Source organism: Salmo trutta, chromosome 12 (assembly GCF_901001165.1).
Source record: "Salmo trutta chromosome 12, fSalTru1.1, whole genome shotgun sequence".
NCBI classification, from domain to species: Eukaryota; Metazoa; Chordata; class Actinopteri; order Salmoniformes; family Salmonidae; genus Salmo; species Salmo trutta.
The window spans coordinates 68,290,645-68,311,764 of record NC_042968.1 but is presented as its reverse complement, the minus strand read 5'-3'; the positions used below and the strand labels follow the sequence as shown (position 1 = coordinate 68,311,764).

Sequence of the window (21,120 nt, the reverse complement as noted above, 5' to 3'; positions counted from 1 at the left end):
TTTAGGGAAAAAAAAGGAAAACACAAAGCAGAACTCTTTTGGTCCTTTAAAAAAACCTACTTTATGTAAAATATTGTGTGCTATAGCTTGGAAAAGAAACTGGATTCTGGGTGACAACATAAAGCTGCGTGTTTCCAACAACACAAATGCCCGCCGTCCAGTCTTCTGTCAGCTGTTCGTTCCACAATTTAAATAGAAATAAATGACATGTTTTAAACGGTTATGATTGTTACTTTATTTTCATCACCGTCTTTATCCATAATTGTAATTTACATGATTTATACAGTAATTCTACCAGTCTTAAGGTTTTCTAATGCTTGTTTGAGTTCAGAAACAAATGATTCCTGCTGCTATTTTATATTCAGGTTAGTAGAGCTGGTCTCCCTTTTTGAGGCTTGTTCAAAATTGGAATTGAAATGAACATTTTTAGGTGGGCGATAGTGGAGTAACTCCAATCCATGCTCAATCTCCTCTTTCCTTATGTGACAATGTATGTGCGTGGCTGCCTGGGTCCTCGAGTGTAGAAGGATTCTAATAGCAACTGCCTGGCAGGAGATTAGCTTTAATCAGGCATCTGGTCAGTCTGTCACCCACCTCAATGAGAGGCATTAACAAGGCAATCCCTCCCTCCCTCTCCTATCACAACACCCACCCACACAAACCCTGTACTTACTGCTGCTGTAGCTCCTTCCCAACTTCCACAGCAGAGCTCACCTCCAATCTGCTGCCAGACTGGAGGAACTCGACCAGACTCTACCCTCGCTTGTGTGTGTTGGTGCGCGTCTGTCATTGGGCAACATGTCTCTCTATACCCTCAACCAAACTAAGACAGAGCATGTTTGGGTGGCCTGTAAAATTTCAATTCTGTCTCGATTCCCATCTCGCCTATTTGCCAAGGCACATTCATACAGACAACCCACGCTCTCCCTCTGTTGCTTTGTTACTCTTTCTCGGTTGTTCTCGTTCTCTCCCGCACAAAGATTTTCAAACAAAGAAACATGATATTCAACACACCACAATTATACACTCTCACTACTCTCTTGAGGGAAAGAAATCACGAACAACCAACACCAAACATACTCAAATTGGCCATTTCTCTTCCGCTGAGTCATTTCTTGGGCATTGTCCCATTATTGGAGAGCGAGAATGCTCAAACAATCCGGTTCTGTGGTGTCCGTCCTGCTGAAGTGTGCATTGGTGAATGGGAAGAGTCTGGGGCCTGAATCGGCCCTCTGTTGGCCTGACTCAGTGCCCAGAGAGGAGGAGGGAAATCGCTTCTGCTTCAATAATACAGGCCTTCATAGCCACGGGTGGGCAGAGCGAGAGAGAGGGGGGGCAGCCTTGAAGTCTCAGCCCAGATCTACACAGAGAGGAAGCTAACCCAGCGGCTAGTCTGATTTTATTGATACACTCCTCTGGCATGGAGACAACTAAAGCAGTACATTAATCTCACCAAAATGCTTTGGCGAGATTAAGTTGAGCAGAAACCTTGGGTGAGATGGAGGGTTTTAGACAGAGCTGATGGTGTTTTTTGGGGCTAGAGATCCAGTGATATGGTTTTAGACTCCAAAGGAATGGATTTATGTGCCCCGAAATAGTATTTGTGCACCTCATTTGGTCGTTGTCACTGATAGGCCACGGCTGTCATTTTGGATCAGCCATGGCCATTTTAGGCCAAACACACAGCAACTGTATGATAGGATCACAGGATTAAAAAAGTGTTTTTGGCTTGGGCGGTATACTTTAATGCTGGGGTATTTTGAAATACCCATGGTATGGTTTTCAATACAGTTTTGGTTGGGGCCTCCCTAAAGCTCAGGGGCCCCTGTCTCGCTGGGGTACGGAAAGAAATGCTGCCCCTTGTGTGCACTGACCTTTTTTTATTATTTTTATTATTATTATTCAAAAACATAAAATACTGTGTCATCATTAATGTGAAAAATATTGTGATAGAATATTTCGGCCTTATCGCCCAGCCCTATAAATCCACAGAATCGAATCGGAGTACATATAGAATTGTGAGAATCGCAATACATATCATGTCTGGACCTATGTATCGTGAGGGCCCTGGCAAGTCCCAGCCTTATTTTCTAGGTTTATATCTGCAGTATGACTAACAATACATTTTACAAATCTTTCTCTTCTTAATCATACACCGACACATCCAGAAGAGTGTACCGCCAACTACATCGAGTCACTATCAGTCAATACTTTGAAAAATGTCCATTCTTTAACGCTTACCTTTTAAAAATGACTATTTTACCCAACCTCTGCCAAGGTGTCTCTGTTAATGTATTTTTTGGTATTAAAAACTATGGATTCCAACTCTCACTGACCACTCTAACAATCAGGACAAGTACAGGTACACAGTAAGCGTTCCTTTATATGAACAGGTTATGTATTTTGTAAAATAGCAGAAAACAAATCATTCAGTCAACATTGATACCGGTTATAGACTGTCTATTAATGCAGCTGCCACTGTATTGACGCTATTGGACACAGTTTATCATAGCTTTATTACGGGCGATAGGTTCAGTATACATCACGGCATTCTGTACCAGAAAGAAGGCTGGCTCTACTTTGAAGTCTCGTAGATCAATGCATTGCACTCCTTTTTTTTGTTTTATAAAGCCGTCTTGCATAAACCTGCCATATGTTACTTCGTTATTAATCTACAGACGTACGAGCTACCAGACCCGGTCTCAGGGATGGCTAACTCTTCGGTCTCTATTGAGTTAGGTAAATCTGCTTTTAGGTTTTTTTGCACATTACTTGTGGAATAATCACAAACTCTGATTTGGTGCCCCTAGGGCAATTCAGATGGCTCATTGAGGACTTAAAAAAAAAAAAAAATGTTTACTGAGGAATGTGTTTTGTTTTTGATGATTTGTGTTTTGAATCTCTGTTTTGCTTTTCATAATGTAAAACAGTGCTTTTTCGTATCTGTAAAAGAGACCTTCTCAGCATGACTCCCTGTCAAAGTACAGGTTAAATAACATTAAGTATGGAGTGGTAGTGCACGTTTGAAGTCACTAGTTTTTATAAAGAACTAAGGATATCAGCACCCAAAGAAAAGTTTGCAGTTCCACATGACAAGCGTAGGTACAAGGTACGTATTAAATAAGTAAAAATGTTCAAAGTATCTACTGATAGTGACTCGATGCAGTTGGTGGTACACTTTCCCAAATTAGCGATGACCTCTAAGGCAATATGCATCAAATTGTGTTTCATCAAATGACAAGTTTGATTAAAAGGAAGCCATTTTAGAACAGAGTTTAATCCATCTTGTAAATTCTGTCTGTAGAGGAGAAAAGTTTAAATCTCTTGCGATTGCATTGACGCAATACTTAGCCCGTGTACATTTTAGTTTTCCCTGTCTGGCCCCAATATCCATAAGTCTAGCAGGCCAGACTGGGTCTGGAGCTGGGGTAGGGGCTAGAGAAGGGTAAGGGCTGGGCTATGTGATGGAGATTAGGGGTGATTTTAGAGCAGTGCCTACTGAAGGGGATGGGGGAGAGGGGTTCATCAGATCCTCAGCACTGATATCAGCTGACTCCTGGGAGATGCAGCAGTACACTCTGTGCACTGTCTGCATTGTACACTTAACTGTCACAGCTTATTGGACGTTGAAGTTAAACATTCTTTTGAGCTTCTTTAAGCCTTAGGACCATTGTTTGCCGTTGTGAAGTTGACAGTCGTGTTCCGCAACATGTTGCAACAGTCTCACCCCACGGTGGCATGTTTGTAGAACGCTGGAGTGTTGCCAAATGGAGATGTTTTACGAGCTCTCCAGTCGTCAATCACAATGCCAGCAGCTCCTGCAAGGCTGCCACCTGCCCTGTGCTATGGCACTAGAGACAGAAACTGGGAAATTATACTCACAGGTCAAGAACAGATTATCATAAATTACAAATGCCTTTAAGGTAATCCCAATCAATAAAGATATTGTGCTTGGGTTCAGTTTGGTTCATGTACACATACATACATACATACATACATACATACATACATACATACATACATACATACATACATACATACATACATACATACATACATACATATAATGCTGGTGTTGAAATGTATCCAATCAAAGTAGGCCAGCCTGATTTTATGTGGTCATAAAATGATTCTGTCATCATAGGCGGGTAAAGTTAAGTATTCAGAATAAACCGGGGGTGCTGTCATACTGAACTAGTACTGTAGTGCTGATGAAGAAATGCTTCTTGTGGTAAGCTAAGGGAAATCCCAAGCATCAAGTTAGCCTAATGATGTCAAGCTTTGTACATTTAATTAAACTGAAGCAGACATTTTCCCTCTGGTACACTTACTAATTAAAAGTGCTGAAATGACCTGATATATTCAATTCCTAGCACTAAATCCTAAAGAAAACAACAGTCCTAGCATTTAACCACAGAGTCTTATGTTTGAATGTTTAAACACTGAGTCACTTCTCCTCCGTTCCCTCTCTTTCAGCTGAATATCTCGTTCAACGAGTCGAGCATCCAAAGCACCTATGAGTACCCCTCCGAGAGCAGCGTATGGGACAGCGAAGAGGAGGATGAGGAGGACGTGAAGGGAGGAGAAGAGGAAGATAAGCCCAGCATGGTGGGCCGTATCCACATCCCTCGTCCAAGCTTCACCAGTTCCCCAACTCACACCAGCAACAGCACTGGTGAGAGAACTAGAGGGAATGGGGGAGGGGGAAAGGAAAGCAGGAAATGGATAGCATGAGAGGAAGAGAGAGGGGATGGAATCGGAGGAGCGAGAAGGATAAATGGTTAGAGGAAAATGAATCGAACAGACTAAACAAAACCTATTCTCATGGTAAGGAGGGTAAGATAAGGAAAGGGACAGAAATGAATTCCGTCCACCCTATTAGTAATCTGGAAATGGCTGAATGGTGCTGAACTGCTCATGGTTATAATGTAGCATGGGAGACACCTACTGGTCAGAGTTGGCTTTACATCCAAACACATAGGAACTCTGCTTTTTATTTGTTATTTATTTTTTATTTAACATTTTATTTAACTAGTCAAGTCAGTTAAGAACAAATTCTTATTTACAATGACGGCCTACCCCAGCCAAACCCTAACCGGACGAAACTAGCCAATTGGGACGGTTGTGATATAGCCTAGAATCGAACCAGGGTCTGTAGTGACGCCTCTAGCACTGAGATGCAGTGCCTTAGACCGCTGTGCCGCTCGGGAGCGGTCAATTCAGCAGGCAAGAGCAATCTTTTAGTTGAATGTAACTGAACAAGTTGCTATTTATCTGCTCTCCATTAAAATCGATCAACAGTAAACAGTTGCCATGCAGTATGTCTCTACATTAGTTATTCATTACACAGCTTATTGCCAATCTTTAACTAACCTGTACATGAGCTCATGTTCTTGCAAGAATTCATGCAGAATATGTAATCCCATTGTGCTACAGATTTACATTGGGCTTTGCCCCGTTTCCTATGTCTTCAGATCTGTCCAGTTACATTCCCAAGCACACTGTGGATTTTAACACCTGGCAGGAACATAAGCTTGATGACCCTGTTTACCAGGGGGGCACCAATTCCCAGCACGCACAGATGTCAGAGGAAGTTATGGTGAGGCTTCTTTTTAAAGTATATGATGTGACTCATTCATTCATCATCCTTAACTTGTACAGGGATACTTGTACACTATAAGAATGACCTAACAGCACATGATTTACAAAGGTAGCTATATTTTTTTTCCCACCGTTTCCCTGCTCTTCATTCCCCATCTATCTCTCAGCTCACCCCAGCAGACAGCTCCTCTCTGTCAGACTTCAACAGTGAACCTGCGCTGTACTTCTGATTTGCCTGGACCAAACAGGACTGACCACTGCCCTCCAGTACCAGCAGCCGGAACCACAACCCCCACCTGGGACCAGTGAGACTAAGCAGAACTGGACATCAAATCGCACTTCAAAGCACTCCTCTTTTTCAAGTTTAGTTTGACACCCAGACATCAACCAACCAATCAACAACCACAGATTCAAGCAGCTGGACTGTCCTCACCTTGCCTGTACAGTTGATCTGTCTTTCCCCTCCACCTCCGCCTACTTTCATTGACTGCCATTGAGCAGTGATGTCTGAACCAGATCTGACAGACTGTATTTGATTGTCAAAATAAATCAGAGTTTAAGATTTAACATGCATTATAATGCAGTTTCCCAGTCTTACGGTCTCCAGAAGAAGCCAATCTGTCTGCCTCAATGTCTCTAAGGCTGTGTTTTACGGGCAGTCCAATCCTTATTTTTCTTCTCCATTAATTAGTCTTTTGAACAAGCACATCAGATCTTTTTATATCAGATCTGATTGGTCGAAAGACCAATTTAGTGAAAAAAAGATCAGAATTGGGCAGCCTGTCTAAACGCAGCCTCTGTGTCTCCCATCAATAATGTCATATTATACATAATGTGTTTATGGTCTCCATGTGTCCTTCTGAAGGGGATGTATGTAGTGGTGGAGATCACCTTGTGAAGGTAAGTGACCAAATTCCTTCAAAACAAGGAAGCCATCAGTGCCCGTCCTTATCATGGTGAAGAAGAGACTCAGCGTTATCGTGTCCCACTCCGTAGGGGATGGCAGACGAATAAAAAAACTGAAGACTTAAATAGTGAAAGGGTGCCACAAGCCTAGTTTATTGTTGTTTTGTACCTGCATGTTCTGATTTCTATTGACTTGGTTCCTCGTACTGTATGTTCTTTTTCTGTATGCTTTTAGTTTTGTATGTTTCCTTACAACAATGCTGTGTTGGAGACTTTGCCTGAAGAGTCCAGGAGCAAGCAAACTTCAACACTTCCCCCTTTAAGATTATGCAAAGCTCTGTAGACCTGCTCAATTTAATGTTTTATCGTTAAAGATCTGAGATGTACTACTTAAAAGATTGCCTGGGCAGGAAATTTGATACTATGAATATCTTCTCCGAGAACTTCATGTCAAAAGCATAGAGTATAAATGCCTTGGTGTTGCCTGGAATTAGACTCACTGTCTACAATGTTATTAGAACAATTTCCCCTTTTCAGTGTTAATGTTTGAACACCAAGTGTGAAAGATAAAATGTCCAACATAAACCATGAATAGCAAATATTGAGAGAAACCATGCGCCAGCACGTTGGTGTGTGAAAGCTTGAGTTATCGTAATGTTGAAGTTTGCATGTCAGAGACTCGTTCATGTATAGTATATGGATCAAATAGCTGGTATAGAAGGGAAGGGAGTGTCCTCATGGCCGTGTGTGTTTCCTTCACATTGACCATTGAATATCTTTTGACCTTTACAGCCTGACCTCATAAACCTTCACGTTCCATAGAGCGTGAGCTGGTCCATTTTAGTAATGAAGACGACATTGATTATGAAACTAATGATTGTGTGTGTGTATCTAAGACCTGTGGTGAAAGATTAAGAAGTAAAAAGCTTTTCTTTTTTTTTTTTATTAAAAAGGTTGCTCCCATGTCTTTGAAATACTTTTTACTTAAAATGCCAATTGACTCAAGTGTTCCATCTATTGCTGTGGTGGCCACCTCTCGCATTCTCATCATTTTCCAATGTTCTCCTTTGGCCAGTATTGATGTCGTTTCTATAATCTACAATGATGTTTTCATAAGAATAATTTATTACTTGCATCTCTTAGGGATTTTTCTTCATATCTTCAATCAAAATAACGGGTTTAGATTGAACAGACGCACTGCGCTATTTGGAGGCTACATTTTTCTGTATACTGTATCATGGTTAGACAGACTTGGATTATGTTTTATGTCAAGATTGTATTTTCATTTGCACTGTCATTGTATTAGCTTTGTTTTGCACCTCAAAAGAAATACAGTGAAGGTGAAAGTGGTGCTCATCAATCCATATATGCATCATCTCATCAGATAGAAATAGGTGAATAAGAAGAGTTCACTGCCCAATAATACCATGATCTCTTAAAATGTTTGCCACAACCTTGAAACGTTATTGGAAGACCAGAGAATGATCACTGATTAGTGTCTACTGTTAGTCCTTCGATCAATCTCACACAGCATACAGAGCACGCATGCCATTCATCTGTGTTAACTGCTGCCTTTGAGGACCAAATCCCTATGTAGGCCGACAGCTTTCCTGGGAATCATGCGCTTCTAATGTTGGCTTTCATCGAAGCGGAGGCCCAAAAGCCAAGCTTTATCATTGGATGTTCCAGTGGTCATACTGTATGTGACACAAGCAAGACTGAGATGGCTATTATCGTGATGAAGACTGATTCACTTGAAAGATTTGATATTGTCCTATTTGTCTGGTCCTGTTGAGAAGAAACAGTTCTTGTCTGTCATACTGTAGCTAGAAGCCCCATCTCGTTTTTCTCTTCCTCTGTCTATAAATCTCCAGCATCAGAGAGATGTGCTTACTGTAAAATGTGTACTTGTTAACGCTTTGGGCAAAAAAAGATGTCAGAACTGTACAAATAAAAGCTCAATAAATAGATGAAGCCTTGAAGGACAGTGTGAATAGTCTGTTAATGTGTTTCTGGTGACTCTTCATCCCTCATGTGAAGGCAGAATCTCCCAATTGCAAAACATTACCCTGCCAAAACTCATAAATGCATTATTAAACCTGACCTAAAAAACAGAACATCAACAAAGTGGACAAAAAGCTTCAGAAATCTCAGAGAATAGGTTTTATTCGATGTGAAGGCGATTTACTAGTAGAAAGAATAGAGCAGTGTGCTTCCACCTAAACCTGCATTGTGCTATATTTATCCTGTAATTACATATCAAAGTGTCAGACAGCATCTCACCGGGAGTGTGTGTGTGTTTGTCTCGTGTACCGCTGTTGAAAGACACCAGCACTCAAGAAAAACAACCCAAGGAATGACTTCTGGGCGTGTCCCATACACTGCAAAAGGCAAATGAGAACGGATTCTTCACAGATCATCTTTATTAAAATTATTCAATTGGTATAAAATAAGTATGCCAGTAAACAGCAGTATTAGACAAAGTCAAAACATTTTACATAAATATACTGTATATATAAATATTAGGAACACCTTCCTAATATTGAGTTGAACTTCCCCATTTTGCCTCAATTTGACAGGGCATGGACTCTACAAGGTGTCAAGCATTCCACAGAGATGCTGGTCAATGTTGACTCAAGTGCTTCCCACAGTTATGTGAAGTTGGCTGGATGTCCTTTGGGGGGGTGGACCAGTCTTGATACACACGGGAAACTGTTGAGTGTGAAAAACCCAGCAGTGCTGCAGTTCTTGACCAAACCAGTGCACCTGGCACCTACTACCATACCCCGTTCAAAGGCACTTAAATCTTTTGTGTTGCAAATTCACCCTCTGAATGGCACACATACACAATCCGTGTCAAAAATGTCTCAAGGCTTAAAGATCCTTCTTTAACCTGTCTCTTCCCATTCATCTACACTGATTGAAGTGGATTTAACAAGTGACATTAATAAGGGATCATAGCTGTCACCTGGATTCACCTGGGCAGCTTATGTCATGGAAAGAGCAGGTGTTCTTAATGTTTTGTATACTCAGTGTATATTATACTGAACAAAAATATAAACGCAACATGTAAAGTGTTGGTCCCATGTTTCATGAGTTGAAATAAAAGATCCCAGATATGTTCCATATGCACAAAAGGCTTATTTCTCTCAAATGTTGTGCACAAATTTGTTTACTAATCCATCCACCTGACAGGTGTGGCATATCAAGAAGATGATTAAACAGCATTACAAAGGTGCACCTTGTGCTAGGGACAATAAAAGGCCACTCAAAAATGTGAAGTTTTGTCAAACAACACCACAGATGACTCAGGTTTTAAGGGAGCAATTGGCATGCTGCCTGTAGGAATGCCAGCCAGAGCTGTTGCCATATAATTTCTGCACAAACTGTCAGAAACCCGCTCAGGGAAGCTCATCTGTGTGCTCGTCAGCCTCACCAGGGTCTTGGCCTGACTGCAGTTCGGCATCGTAAACGACTTCAGTGGGCAAATGCTCACCTTCGATGGCAACTGGCACGCTGGAGAAATGTACTCTTCACGGACGAATCCCGGTTTCAACTGTACCGGGCAGATGGCAGACAGTGTTTATGGCGTTGTGTGTGCGCGAGCGGTTTGCTGATGTCAACGTTGTGAACAGAGTGATCCATGGTAGCGGTGGGGTTATGGTATGGGCAGGTATAAGCTACAGACAACAAACACAATTCCATTTCATTGTTGGCAATTTGAATGCACAGAGAAACCGTGACGAGATCCTGAGGCCCATTGCCATGCCATTCATCCGCCGCCTTCACCTCATGTTTCAGCATGATAATGCACGGCCCAATGTCGCAAGGATCTGTGCACAATTCCTGGAAGCTGAAAATGTCCCACTTCTACGGCCTGCATAGTTACCAGACATGTCACCCATTGAGCATGTTTGGGATGCTCTGGATCGACGTGTACGACATTGTGTTCCAGTTCCCGCCAATATCCAGCAAGTCCGCACAGCCATTGAAGAGGAGTGTGACAACATTCCACAGGCCACAATCAACAGCCTGATCAACTCTATGCGAAGGAGATGTGTTGAGCTGCATGAAGCAAATGGTGATTACACCAGATACTGATTGGTTTTCTGATCCACGCCCCTACCTTTTTTTAAAGATATAGATTAGGGCCTAAAGATTTTATTTAAATTGACTGATTTCCTTATATGAACTGTAACTCAGTAAAATCTTTGAAATGGTTGCATGTTGCATTTATATTTTTGTTCAGTGTACAAACAGTGCACAGTTACAAGGGTGAGGGGAAACGCTGGTGTCTGGGTTAGAGGTAAGGTTTAGGGGCGGTAGTCTGGACGTCAGTGGTCTTTCCTTCCGGGTTCAGTGGCTTTGCCGAGATTTCCTGCTTCCTTCTTTATTACACTCAGCAGTGTTTGACAGCTCTCCAGAATCTTAGAGAGAGTAAGACATGAATCAACATAAGATTCATTGTATTTAAGGTATGAAATACCATAGACTGAGTCAAGTGGGATCGGGATACAGCTAGACAACCACTTAATCAGACAATCTGCTGTGCAACAATTTGATTGGAAGAGTCTGACTCTGAGCACTCAGTGGTTTTTAATTAACAACACTTACGGGCGTTTGTTTGCTCTGCTATTATATGCTCTTAGTAACACCAAGGGAGCTGGATATTAAGATAACACGTGGGATGTTTGCTGTCTGGAATTGCAGCAAATAATTCCATCCAGTGTTCTTTGAGAACAGAAGACATGGAGAATGTTATCTTACCCAGTACATTTACAGGTCCTTTTGCAGTCAAATTGATATGTACTGTAAAGCTCACATAATATGCTTTCATGGTTTTGTGATACTAAATAACACTGAAAAACATACTTTTTTTCTCATGAAAAATAGAAACCCTAAACCCTGGATGGTCCTGACCTTCATAAAGGCTCCCTCGGTCTCGCCGATGGTGTGGTCAAAGTCAGCGCGGACGGAGAGTCGTCGGGCCAGGCTCTCGTTGACTCGGCTTAGTTTCTCGGTGAGGACACGGATGTCGTGCTGCAGACGACCCTTTTCCTTCTCCTCCTGCTGGATCTGACGGTTCAGCTCATCCCTCTTAGAACACAGCTCCTCGATACCTGAGGTAAAAGAAACAACATTGGCTGTTAAGAGGTGGAATGTGGAAACAACCAAGGTACTCATGGAAACAACTTCTCGGTTTTTACAGTTGAGCTGTAGCCTAGATCAATTATTTATAATTATGAATGCTTACCATCAAATATAGCCTGGGCCTGCATTCCTAGTCCGAACATCATGAAAATGGTAGAAAATCTGGCTATTTCAAAGAGAAAACAACCTAGAGACCTATAGCCTATCCTCCTAAATACGTGTCAGACTTGTTGTGCACAATGTAAAAGGGAGGCGGAAGTCTAAGCTGAGGTCCCACTCACTCAGCAGTAATTCCTACTGAATCAGCCCATTCCAACCTATGATGGATGAAGGACGTGTGTGTGTGACAGAGAGTCAACCATACATTAATTCAATCCCACTGCTAGAGGTCACGTCTAATTCAAACCACAGCTACTACCTAAGATCTCCTTCCCAGTTTAAGAGAGGCTCTATCCGCACCAACACTCCGTCTAACCAGCTCCATAACACTAGCCTATCTTTTCAAAGCCATTCATTATGATTCATAACAACTGTTGACATGAAATATAGAAAAACTGTAAATAACTGGGATTGAGAATTAAGGGTACAATTGATCTCAAAGACAATGTCATTGAAAAATAACAAAGAAGATCACTTGGGCTAAACTTGACAGGAGACATGTCTGCATGGTTAGATCATTTATCCTGGTTAATTTATCCAGTCATGTCAGACAGATAAATCGAATGGGCTTCTGATACATGGACTCTTATTGAAACACAGTTGCTCAGAGTTGGAAGCATTTAAATTATACATAAGCAGAATGCCTTGTCTTGATTTAAACCCCAAGTGTCAGGGGTTTTATGGCTGTGCTACAGCAAGGTGAAATATAGTCTGTGGATATTTCCAAAGGGTCTGCTGTAGCATAGAAGGGCTGCAGTGTATCTGCAGTCCACACACACACAAGCATACTACTTGGATGATACCAACATTCTTGAGTTATATCCCCTCCCACTAAACCAGGTGTTACCTAACTTTCTTGGCCCGCGACCACAATTTGGCCCCAATTTTCCGACATAAAGATCACTGACGTTATGATGATTTGACATCGTTTTTTCCCGAGTTCCCAGTTGTTTTGAACGCGGCACCAGTTGTACTGAAAGCACCAAATGTACTGATGCTCGTTTCAAAGTAACATTATCACGTAATTAATGACGTTGGAAGCTTCGTTTGATCATGTGATTTTTAAACCACCGCTAAAATTTGTGTAAACTCTTCATAGTTGTGCTCTGGATCGACATTCCATTTCATGTACCCAAGATCCGCAGGTAAAGCTGTACATTGCAATACGAATTTTCAATATGTTGAATAGTGAGGTGATTTCCCACACTTTAAGTCCTTCAAAAAGAGCTACGACGCTAATATTTGTGTAAACTCTTCACAGTTAATAACATTTTGTGAGGGAAATGTATCGTGTGAAGAGACAGCCTTAAATGTTCATCTTGTCCTTCGTGTCATATATAATCCTTGTTTCCTGCCTGTGCTTGGTAAATATATGAGGGGGGGGCCGTCATGATCCCTTCCTTAGGACCATCTGGCAGAATGCCCAGAATATGTTATATAAATCAAGATAGGAGACGTGCCAGACACATGCAGGAATCAATCCCCTTTTTTTTCTTTTTTTTTGCAGTAACCAATTCTATGAACCATGCCAATGTAACTTGTCTGTGTAAGTAGTATATAAGAGATCTAACGGGACTGCCCCAACAGAGCTCACTCCGGTACGTTATGCATCTAAGTTTGACTATGACCTCTCCCGCGTGCTGTTGATAAACAATGATTCATTTAATAGCCCCACCTGTTTTGAGCCCACACTTTTTGCATTTTTTTTTAGCAATTGTGAAATCTAATAAATCCACAGTGCGATTAACATCATTTTTTGAGGGTAAATTAACAAATTGTCTTTTGTTGAATTGATATAACATTCCAAACTTGTTAAGTTAAAATATGGCATGATTCCAGTATTTGTATGTCTGACAGTTTCAATGCGGGGCTTTTATTTTGAAGGCAAACCGCAAATTCTACTATTGTGGCTAATCGTTATTGTGGCTAGCTTCACATAGGTGGTGCAAAAGAAAGAAAAAGCAGTGGAGAAACACGTGACATTGATCAACCAATAGTTTGTTAGATACCACCTACAGACGTTTGACAACCCTCATTATCATATTGGAGGAAGAAGTACAGAAATAAATATTTAATCAAATTAATTAGTTTGAATAATTATAATACATAGTTAAATAATTAAATACATACAGATATGTAGAGAAAATTAATTACATTTGTCCGTTTTTTTATTTCCTTGGTCATTTATTTAATTATGTGTGGATTTATATATTTATTTGTGTGAATATATTTAATTCTAATTATGGCAGGTTTGGTCCTCCATTGTGCTTCTTGCCTGCATATTTCCCCTCCCTAATCAAGATCCAGAACCCAGCTCTAGCTCACGGTTCCTGCTGGGCTCCAGTGCTAGTGTGCATGTAGTAATCTGTATATTATTTTGTACAATGTTCATGTCAGTGGTGTAAAGTGAGAACGTATTCTCAACTAGACTACCTGGTTAAATAAAGGTGCTTTTTTAAAAAGTACTTCAGTAAAAATACTTGAAAGTACTACGTAAGTCTTTTTTGGGGGGTATCTGTACTTCACTTCACATTTTGGACTACTTTTACTTCACTACATTCCTAAAGAAAATAATGTACTTTTTACGCCATACATTTTGACTGATAGCCAAAAGTACTTGTTACATTTTGAATGCTTAGCAGGACATGAAAATGGTTTAATTCACACACCCCTGTATTTTTTAACTAGGCAAGTTAAGAACAAATTTTTATTTTAAAATGACGGCCTAACCCGGACGACGCTGGGCCAATTGTGCGCCGCCCTATGGGAGAACATCCCTGGTCATCCCTACTGCCTCTGATCTGGCAGACTCACTAAGCACATGCTTCATTTGTAAATGATATCTTAGTGTTGGAGCGGCCCCTGCCTATCCGTAAAAAAAAATAAAAATGAGGCTGTCTGGTTTGCTTAATATAATCCTTTTTAAAACGATTTATACTTTTGATACTTGAAAGCAAATAATTTTACTCAAGTAGTACTTTACTGGGTTACTTTTACTTGAGTCATTTTCTAGTAAGGTATCTTTACTTTTACTCAAGTATGACACTTAAGTCTTTTTTCCACCACTGGTTCGTGTAATTCAATAAAATAATAATAATGGACTTCTGAAACCGTAACTAACAAGATGTCAGCCCCCACGAATCGGCGTATGCGACCGTGAATAAAGTATGTTGATAACGGTCGGCCATCTTGGAGGCTGTCTCTAGTTCTTATTTATTTATTACCTTTATTTAACTAGGCGAGTCAGTTAAGAACAAAGAAAAAGCCCCCCAGAGACGGGGCTGAGATTAAAAATAAAAATATAGGACAAAACACGGTAGCAGCACAAAACATGGTACAAACCTTATTGGGCACAGACAACAACACATCACGCGAAGCAGCCACAAGTGTCCATGATTGGGTCTTTGAATGAAGAGATATGACTCTGATTGGAGATAAACCTGTCCAGTTTGAGTGTTTCTTGCAGCTCGTTCCAGACACTAGCTGCAGCGAATTGAAAAGAGGAACGATCCAGGGATGTGTGTGCTTTGGGGATTATAGCTCAATGGTTGCAAAATCCCACTGATTTCAAGTTGTATTTGTCACATGCGTCGAATACAACAGGTGTAGACCTGACAGTGAAATGCTTACTTACAAGCACTTAACCAAAAATGCCGTTTTAAGAAAATACCTACAAAAAAGTAAGAGATAAACAGATAAAGATCAGCAGTAAAATAACAATAGCGGTGCTATATTCAAGGGGTACCGGTGTCGAGGTAATTGAGGTAATATGTACATGTAAGTAGAGTTATTAAAGTGACTATGCATAGATAAGAGAGTAGCAGCAGCGTAGAATAGGGGGGCAATGCATATAGTCTGGGTAGCCATTTGATTAGATGTTCAGGAGTCTTATGGCTTGGGGGTAGAAGCTGTTTCGAAGCCTCTTGGACCTAGACTTGGAGCTCCGGTACCGCTTGCCGTGCGGTAGCAGAGAGAATCAAATCAAATCAAATTTATATAGCCCTTCGTATATCAGCTGAAATCTCAAAGTGCTGTACAGAAACCCAGCCTAAAACCCCAAACAGCAAGCAATGCATGTGAAAAAGGCACGGTGGCTAGGAAAAACTCCCTAGGAAAAACTCCCTAGAAAGGCCAAAAACCTAGGAAGAAACCTAGAGAGGAACCAGGCTATGAGGGGTGGCCAGTCCTCTTCTGGCTGTGCCGGGTGGATATTATAACAGAACATGGTCAAGATGTTAAAATGTTCATAAATGACCAGCATGGTCAAATAATAATAATCATTGTAGTTGTCGAGGGTGCAACAAGCACGTCCGGTGAACAGGTCAGGGTTCCGTGGCCGCAGGCAGAACAGTTGAAACTGGAGCAGCAGCATGGCCAGGTGGACTGGGGACAGCAAGGAGTCATCATGCCAGGTAGTCCCGAGGCATGGTCCTAGGGCTCAGGTCCTCCGAGAGAGAGAAAGAAAGAAAGAGAGAAAGAGAGAATTAGAGAGAGCATATTTAAATTCACACAGGACACCGGATAAGACAAGAGAATACTCCAGATGAAACAGACTGACCCTAGCCCCCCGGCACATAAACTACTGCAGCATAAATACTGGAGGCTGAGACAGGAGGGATCAGAAGACACTGTGGCCCCATCCGATGATACCCCCGGACAGGGCCAAACAGGCAGGATATAACCCCACCCACTTTGCCAAAGCACAGCCCCCACACCACTAGAGGGATGTCTACAACCACCAACTTACCGTCCGAAGACAAGGCCGAGTATAGCCCACAAAATCTCCGCCATGGCACAACCCAAGGGGGGGCGCCAACCCAGACAGGAAGACCACGTCAGTGACTCAACCCACTCAAGTGACGCACCCCTCCCATGGACGGCATGGAAGAACACCAGTAAGTCAGTGACTCAGCCCCTGTAATAGGGTTAGAGGCAGAGAATCCCAGTGGAAAGAGGGGAACCGGCAAGGCAGAGACAGCAAGGGCGGTTCGTTGCTCCAGCCTTTCCGTTCACCTTCACACCCCTGGGCCAGACTACACTTAATCATAGGACCTACTGAAGAGATAAGTCTTCAGTAAAGACTTAAAGGTTGAGACTGAGTCTGCGTCTCTCACATGGGTAGGCAGACCATTCCATAAAAATGGAGCTCTATAGGAGAAAGCCCTACCTCCAGCCGTTTGCTTAGAAATTCTAGGGACAATTAGGAGGCCTGCGTCTTGTGACCGTAGCGTACGTGTAGGTATGTACGGCAGGACCAAATCGGAAAGATAGGTAGGAGCAAGCCCATGTAATGCTTTGTAGGTTAACAGTAAAACCTTGAAATCAGCCCTTGCCTTAACAGGAAGCCAGTGTAGGGAGGCTAGCACTGGAGTAATATGATCAAATTTTTTGGTTCTAGTCAGGATTCTAGCAGCCGTATTTAGCACTAACTGAAGTTTGTTTAGTGCTTTATCCGGGTAGCCGGAAAGTAGAGCATTGCAGTAGTCCAGCCTAGAAGTAACAAAAGCATGGATTAATTTTTCTGCGTCATTTTTGGACAGAAAGTTTCTGATTTTTGCAATGTTACGTAGATGGAAAAAAGCTGTCCTTGAAACAGTCTTGATATGTTCTTCAAAAGAGAGATCAGGGTCCAGAGTAACACCGAGGTCCTTCACAGTTTTATTTGAGACGACTGTACAACCATCCAGATTAATTGTCAGATTGAACAGAAGATCTCTTTGTTTCTTGGGACCTAGAACAAGCATCTCTGTTTTGTCCGAGTTTAAAAGTAGAAAGTTTGCAGCCATCCACTTCCTTATGTCTGAAACACAGGCTTCTAGCGAGGGCAATTTTGGAGCTTCACCATGTTTCATTGAAATGTACAGCTGTGTGTCGTCCGCATAGCAGTGAAATTTAACATTATGTTTTCGAATGACATCCCCAAGAGGTAAAATATATAGTGAAAACAATAGTGGTCCTAAAACGGAACCTTGAGGAACACCGAAATTTACAATTGATTTGTCAGAGGACAAACCATTCACAGAGACAAACTGATATCTTTCCAGATAAGATCTAAACCAGGCCAGAACTTGTCCATGTAGACCAATTTGGGTTTCCAATCTCTCCAAAAGAATGTGGTGATCGATGGTATCAAAAGCGGCACTAAGATCTAGGAGCACGAGGACAGATGCAGAGCCTCGGTCTGACGTCATTAAAAGGTCATTTACCACCTTCACAAGTGCAGTCTCAGTGCTATGATGGGGTCTAAAACCAGACTGAAGCGTTTCGTATACATTGTTTGTCTTCAGGAAGGCAGTGAGTTGCTGTGCAACAGCTTTTTCTAAAATTTTTGAGAGGAATGGAAGATTCGATATAGGCCGATAGTTTTTTATAATTTCTGGGTGAAGATTCGGCTTTTTCAAGAGAGGCTTTATTACTGCCACTTTTAGTGAGCTTGGTACACATCCGGTGGATAGAGAGCCGTTTATTATGTTCAACATAGGAGGGCCAAGCACAGGAAGCAGCTCTTTCAGTAGTTTAGTTGGAATAGGGTCCAGTATGCAGTTTGAGGGTTTGGAGGCCATGATTATTTTCATCATTGTGTCAAGAGATATAGTACTAAAACACTTTAGTATCTCCCTTGAGCCAAGGTCCTGGCAGAGTTGTGCAGACTCAGGACAATGGAGCTTTGGAGGAATACCCAGATTTAAAGAGGAGTCCGAAATTTGCTTTCTAATGATCATGATCTTTTCCTCAAAGAAGTTCATAAATGTATTACTGCTGAAGTGAAAGCCATCCTCCAATTGCGAATGCTGCTTTTTAGTTAGCTTTGCGACAGTATCAAAAAGAAATTTCGGATTGTTCTTATTTTCCTCAATTAAGTTAGAAAAATAGGATGATCGAGCAGCAGTGAGGGCTCTTCGATACTGCACGGTACTGTCTTTCCAAGCTAGTCGGAAGACTTCCAGTTTGGTGTGGCGCCATTTCCGTTCCAATTTTCTGGAAGCTTGCTTCAGAGCTCGTGTATTTTCTGTATACCAGGGAGCTAGTTTCTTATGACAGATGTTTTTAATTTTTAGGGGTGCAACTGCATCTAGGGTATTGTGCAAGGTTAAATTGAGTTCCTCGGTTAGGTGGTTAACTGATTTTTGTCCTCTGACGTCCTTGGGTAGGCAGAGGGAGTCTGGAAGGGCATCAAGGAATCTTTGGGTTGTCTGAGAATTTATAGCACGACTTTTAATGCTCCTTGGTTGGGGTCTGAGCAGATTATTTGTTGCAATTGTAAACGCAATAAAATGGTGATCCGATAATCCAGGATTATGAGGAAAAACATTAAGATCCACAACATTTATTCCATGGGACAAAACTAGGTCCAGAATATGACTGTGGCAGTGAGTAGGTCCAGAGACATGTTGGACAAAACCCACTGAGTCGATGATGGCTCCGAAAGCCTTTTGGAGTGGGTCTGTGGACTTTTCCATGTGAATGTTAAAGTCACCAAAAATTAGAATATTATCTGCTATGAATACAAGATCCGATAGGAATTCAGGGAACTCAGTGAGGAACACTGCATATGGCCCAGGAGGCCTGTAAACAGTAGCTATAAAAAGTGAGTGAGTAGGCTGCATAGATTTCATGACTAGAAGCTCAAAAGACGAAAACGTCATTGTTTTTTTTTTTGTAAATTGAAATTTGCTATCGTAGATGTTAGCAACACCTCCGCCTTTGCCGGATGCACGGGGGGTATGGTCACTAGTGTAACCAGGGGGTGAGGCCTCATTTAACACAGTAAATTCATCAGGCTTAAGCCATGTTTCAGTCAGGCCAATCACATCAAGATTATGATCAGTGATTAGTTCATTGACTATAACTGCCTTGGAAGTGAGGGATCTAACATTAAGTAACCCAATTTTGAGATGTGAAGTATCACAATCTCTTTCAATAATGGCAGGAATGGAGGAGGTCTTTATACTAGTGAGATTACTAAAGCGAACACCGCCATTTTTAATTTTGCCCAACCTAGATCGAGGCACGGACACGGTCTCAATGGGGAAAGCTGAGCTGACTACGCTGACTGCTAATGGCAGACTCCACTAAGCTGGCAGGCTGGCTAACAGCCTGCTGCCTGGCCTGCACCCTATTTCATTCTGGAGCTAGAGGAGTTAGAGCCCTGTCTATGTTCGTAGATAAGATGAGAGCACCTCTCCAGCTAGGATGGAGTCCGTCACTCCTCAACAGGTCAGGCTTGGTCCTGTTTGTGGGTGAGTCCCAGAAAGAGGGCCAGTTATCTACAAATTCTATCTTTTGGGAGGGGCAGAACACAGTTTTCATCCAGCGATTGAGTTGTGAGACTCTGCTGTAGAGCTCATCACTCCCCCTAACTGGGAGGGGGCCAGAGACAATTACTCGATGCCGACACATCTTTCTAGCTGAGAACAGTGTATGACTAGAGTGGTTGGAGTCTTTGATAATTTTTAGGGCCTTCCTCTGACAGCAAATTCAACGTGGTTCCGGTTTTTTCTTCGATTTCAAGCTGCTTCCAAACAACGACCTCTACTGGACACCGTACTTCAATGAAGTTCGTATTTTTTCATCCAGGGTTTGTTACCTGAACAGCAGGTAGAGTTGGGGTCTTGTGGACCAGACTAGGTATATTTTGAGAATCGTTTTGTGACACCACCCTTTCAGCACATTGTTTAAACAATTCGTTTTGAGAAAAGTAGACGATTCTGTTTAAAGCATCCTAAATATGGCATACATTCAGTTTGTGACAGCAAAAAAAAGTTATTCACAGCAAAAAGAGGGAAGCATGATGGAAGGGGCGACCCTTCAATGGCAATTGATTATGGGGAAATGTACTTATATATTGTAGAACAATATATACAAAAGTATGTGGGCACCCCTTTCAAATTAGTGAATTTGGCTATTTCAGCCACACCCGTTGTGTACAACTGTATAAAATCGAGCACACTGCCATGCAATCTCCATAGACAAACATTGGCAGTAGAATGGCCTTACTGAAGAGCTCAGTGACTTTCAATGTGTCACCGGCATAGGATGCCACCATTCCAACAAGTCAGTTTGACAAATTTAACCATCTGGCAGTCTGACGGACAAATGCATAGTACCAGCTGTAAAGTTTGGTGGATGAGCTAGGCCCCTTAATTCCAGTGAAGGGAAATGTTAACGCTCCACCATACAATGACATTCTAGATGATTCTGTGCTTCCAATTTTGTGCCAACAGTTTGGGGAAGGCTCTTTCCCATTTCAACGTGACAATGCCCCCTGCACAAAGCGAGGTCCATAAAGAAATGGTTTGTCGA

At 41.8% G+C, this 21,120-nt stretch overlaps 2 protein-coding genes across 3 annotated transcripts in view; one reads left to right on the top strand and one right to left on the bottom strand.

Moving 5' to 3' along the window:
* Positions 1-8,489, top strand: part of LOC115204047 (taperin) — a 29,206-nt gene extending 20,717 nt beyond the window's left edge. The window contains exons 2-4 of the mRNA XM_029769289.1: positions 4,477-4,675; positions 5,475-5,599; positions 5,769-8,489. Coding sequence (XP_029625149.1) covers positions 4,477-4,675; positions 5,475-5,599; positions 5,769-5,831 — 387 coding nt within the window. The 3' untranslated portion in view covers positions 5,832-8,489. The remainder of the gene's footprint in view (positions 1-4,476; positions 4,676-5,474; positions 5,600-5,768) is intronic.
* Positions 8,490-10,719: 2,230 nt separating this feature from the next.
* LOC115202751 (Sjoegren syndrome nuclear autoantigen 1-like) lies at positions 10,720-11,872 on the bottom strand. Of its 2 annotated transcripts, XM_029766800.1 has the most exons (3): positions 11,762-11,872; positions 11,428-11,627; positions 10,720-10,934 (listed from the first exon to the last, which is right to left on the bottom strand). In XM_029766800.1, the coding sequence occupies exons 1-3, from the start codon at positions 11,802-11,804 to the stop codon at positions 10,842-10,844; spliced, it is 336 nt and encodes a 111-aa protein (XP_029622660.1). In that variant the 5' UTR covers positions 11,805-11,872; the 3' UTR covers positions 10,720-10,841. The 2 variants fall into 2 exon arrangements, with proteins under 2 accessions (XP_029622660.1, XP_029622659.1); XM_029766799.1 differs by lacking the exon at positions 11,762-11,872 and having other exon boundaries at positions 11,428-11,711.
* Positions 11,873-21,120: the final 9,248 nt, after the last annotated feature.

Excerpts from the sequence above, each read along its gene's own strand:
- LOC115202751 (XM_029766799.1), bottom strand. The coding sequence starts at position 11,691 with ATGAGTACCTTGGTTGTTTCCACATTCCACCTCTTAACAGCCAATGTT. Across the intron at positions 10,935-11,427 it reads CCGAGGGAGCCTTTATGAAG|ATTCTGGAGAGCTGTCAAAC; the intron begins GTCAGGACCATC and ends ACTCTCTCTAAG.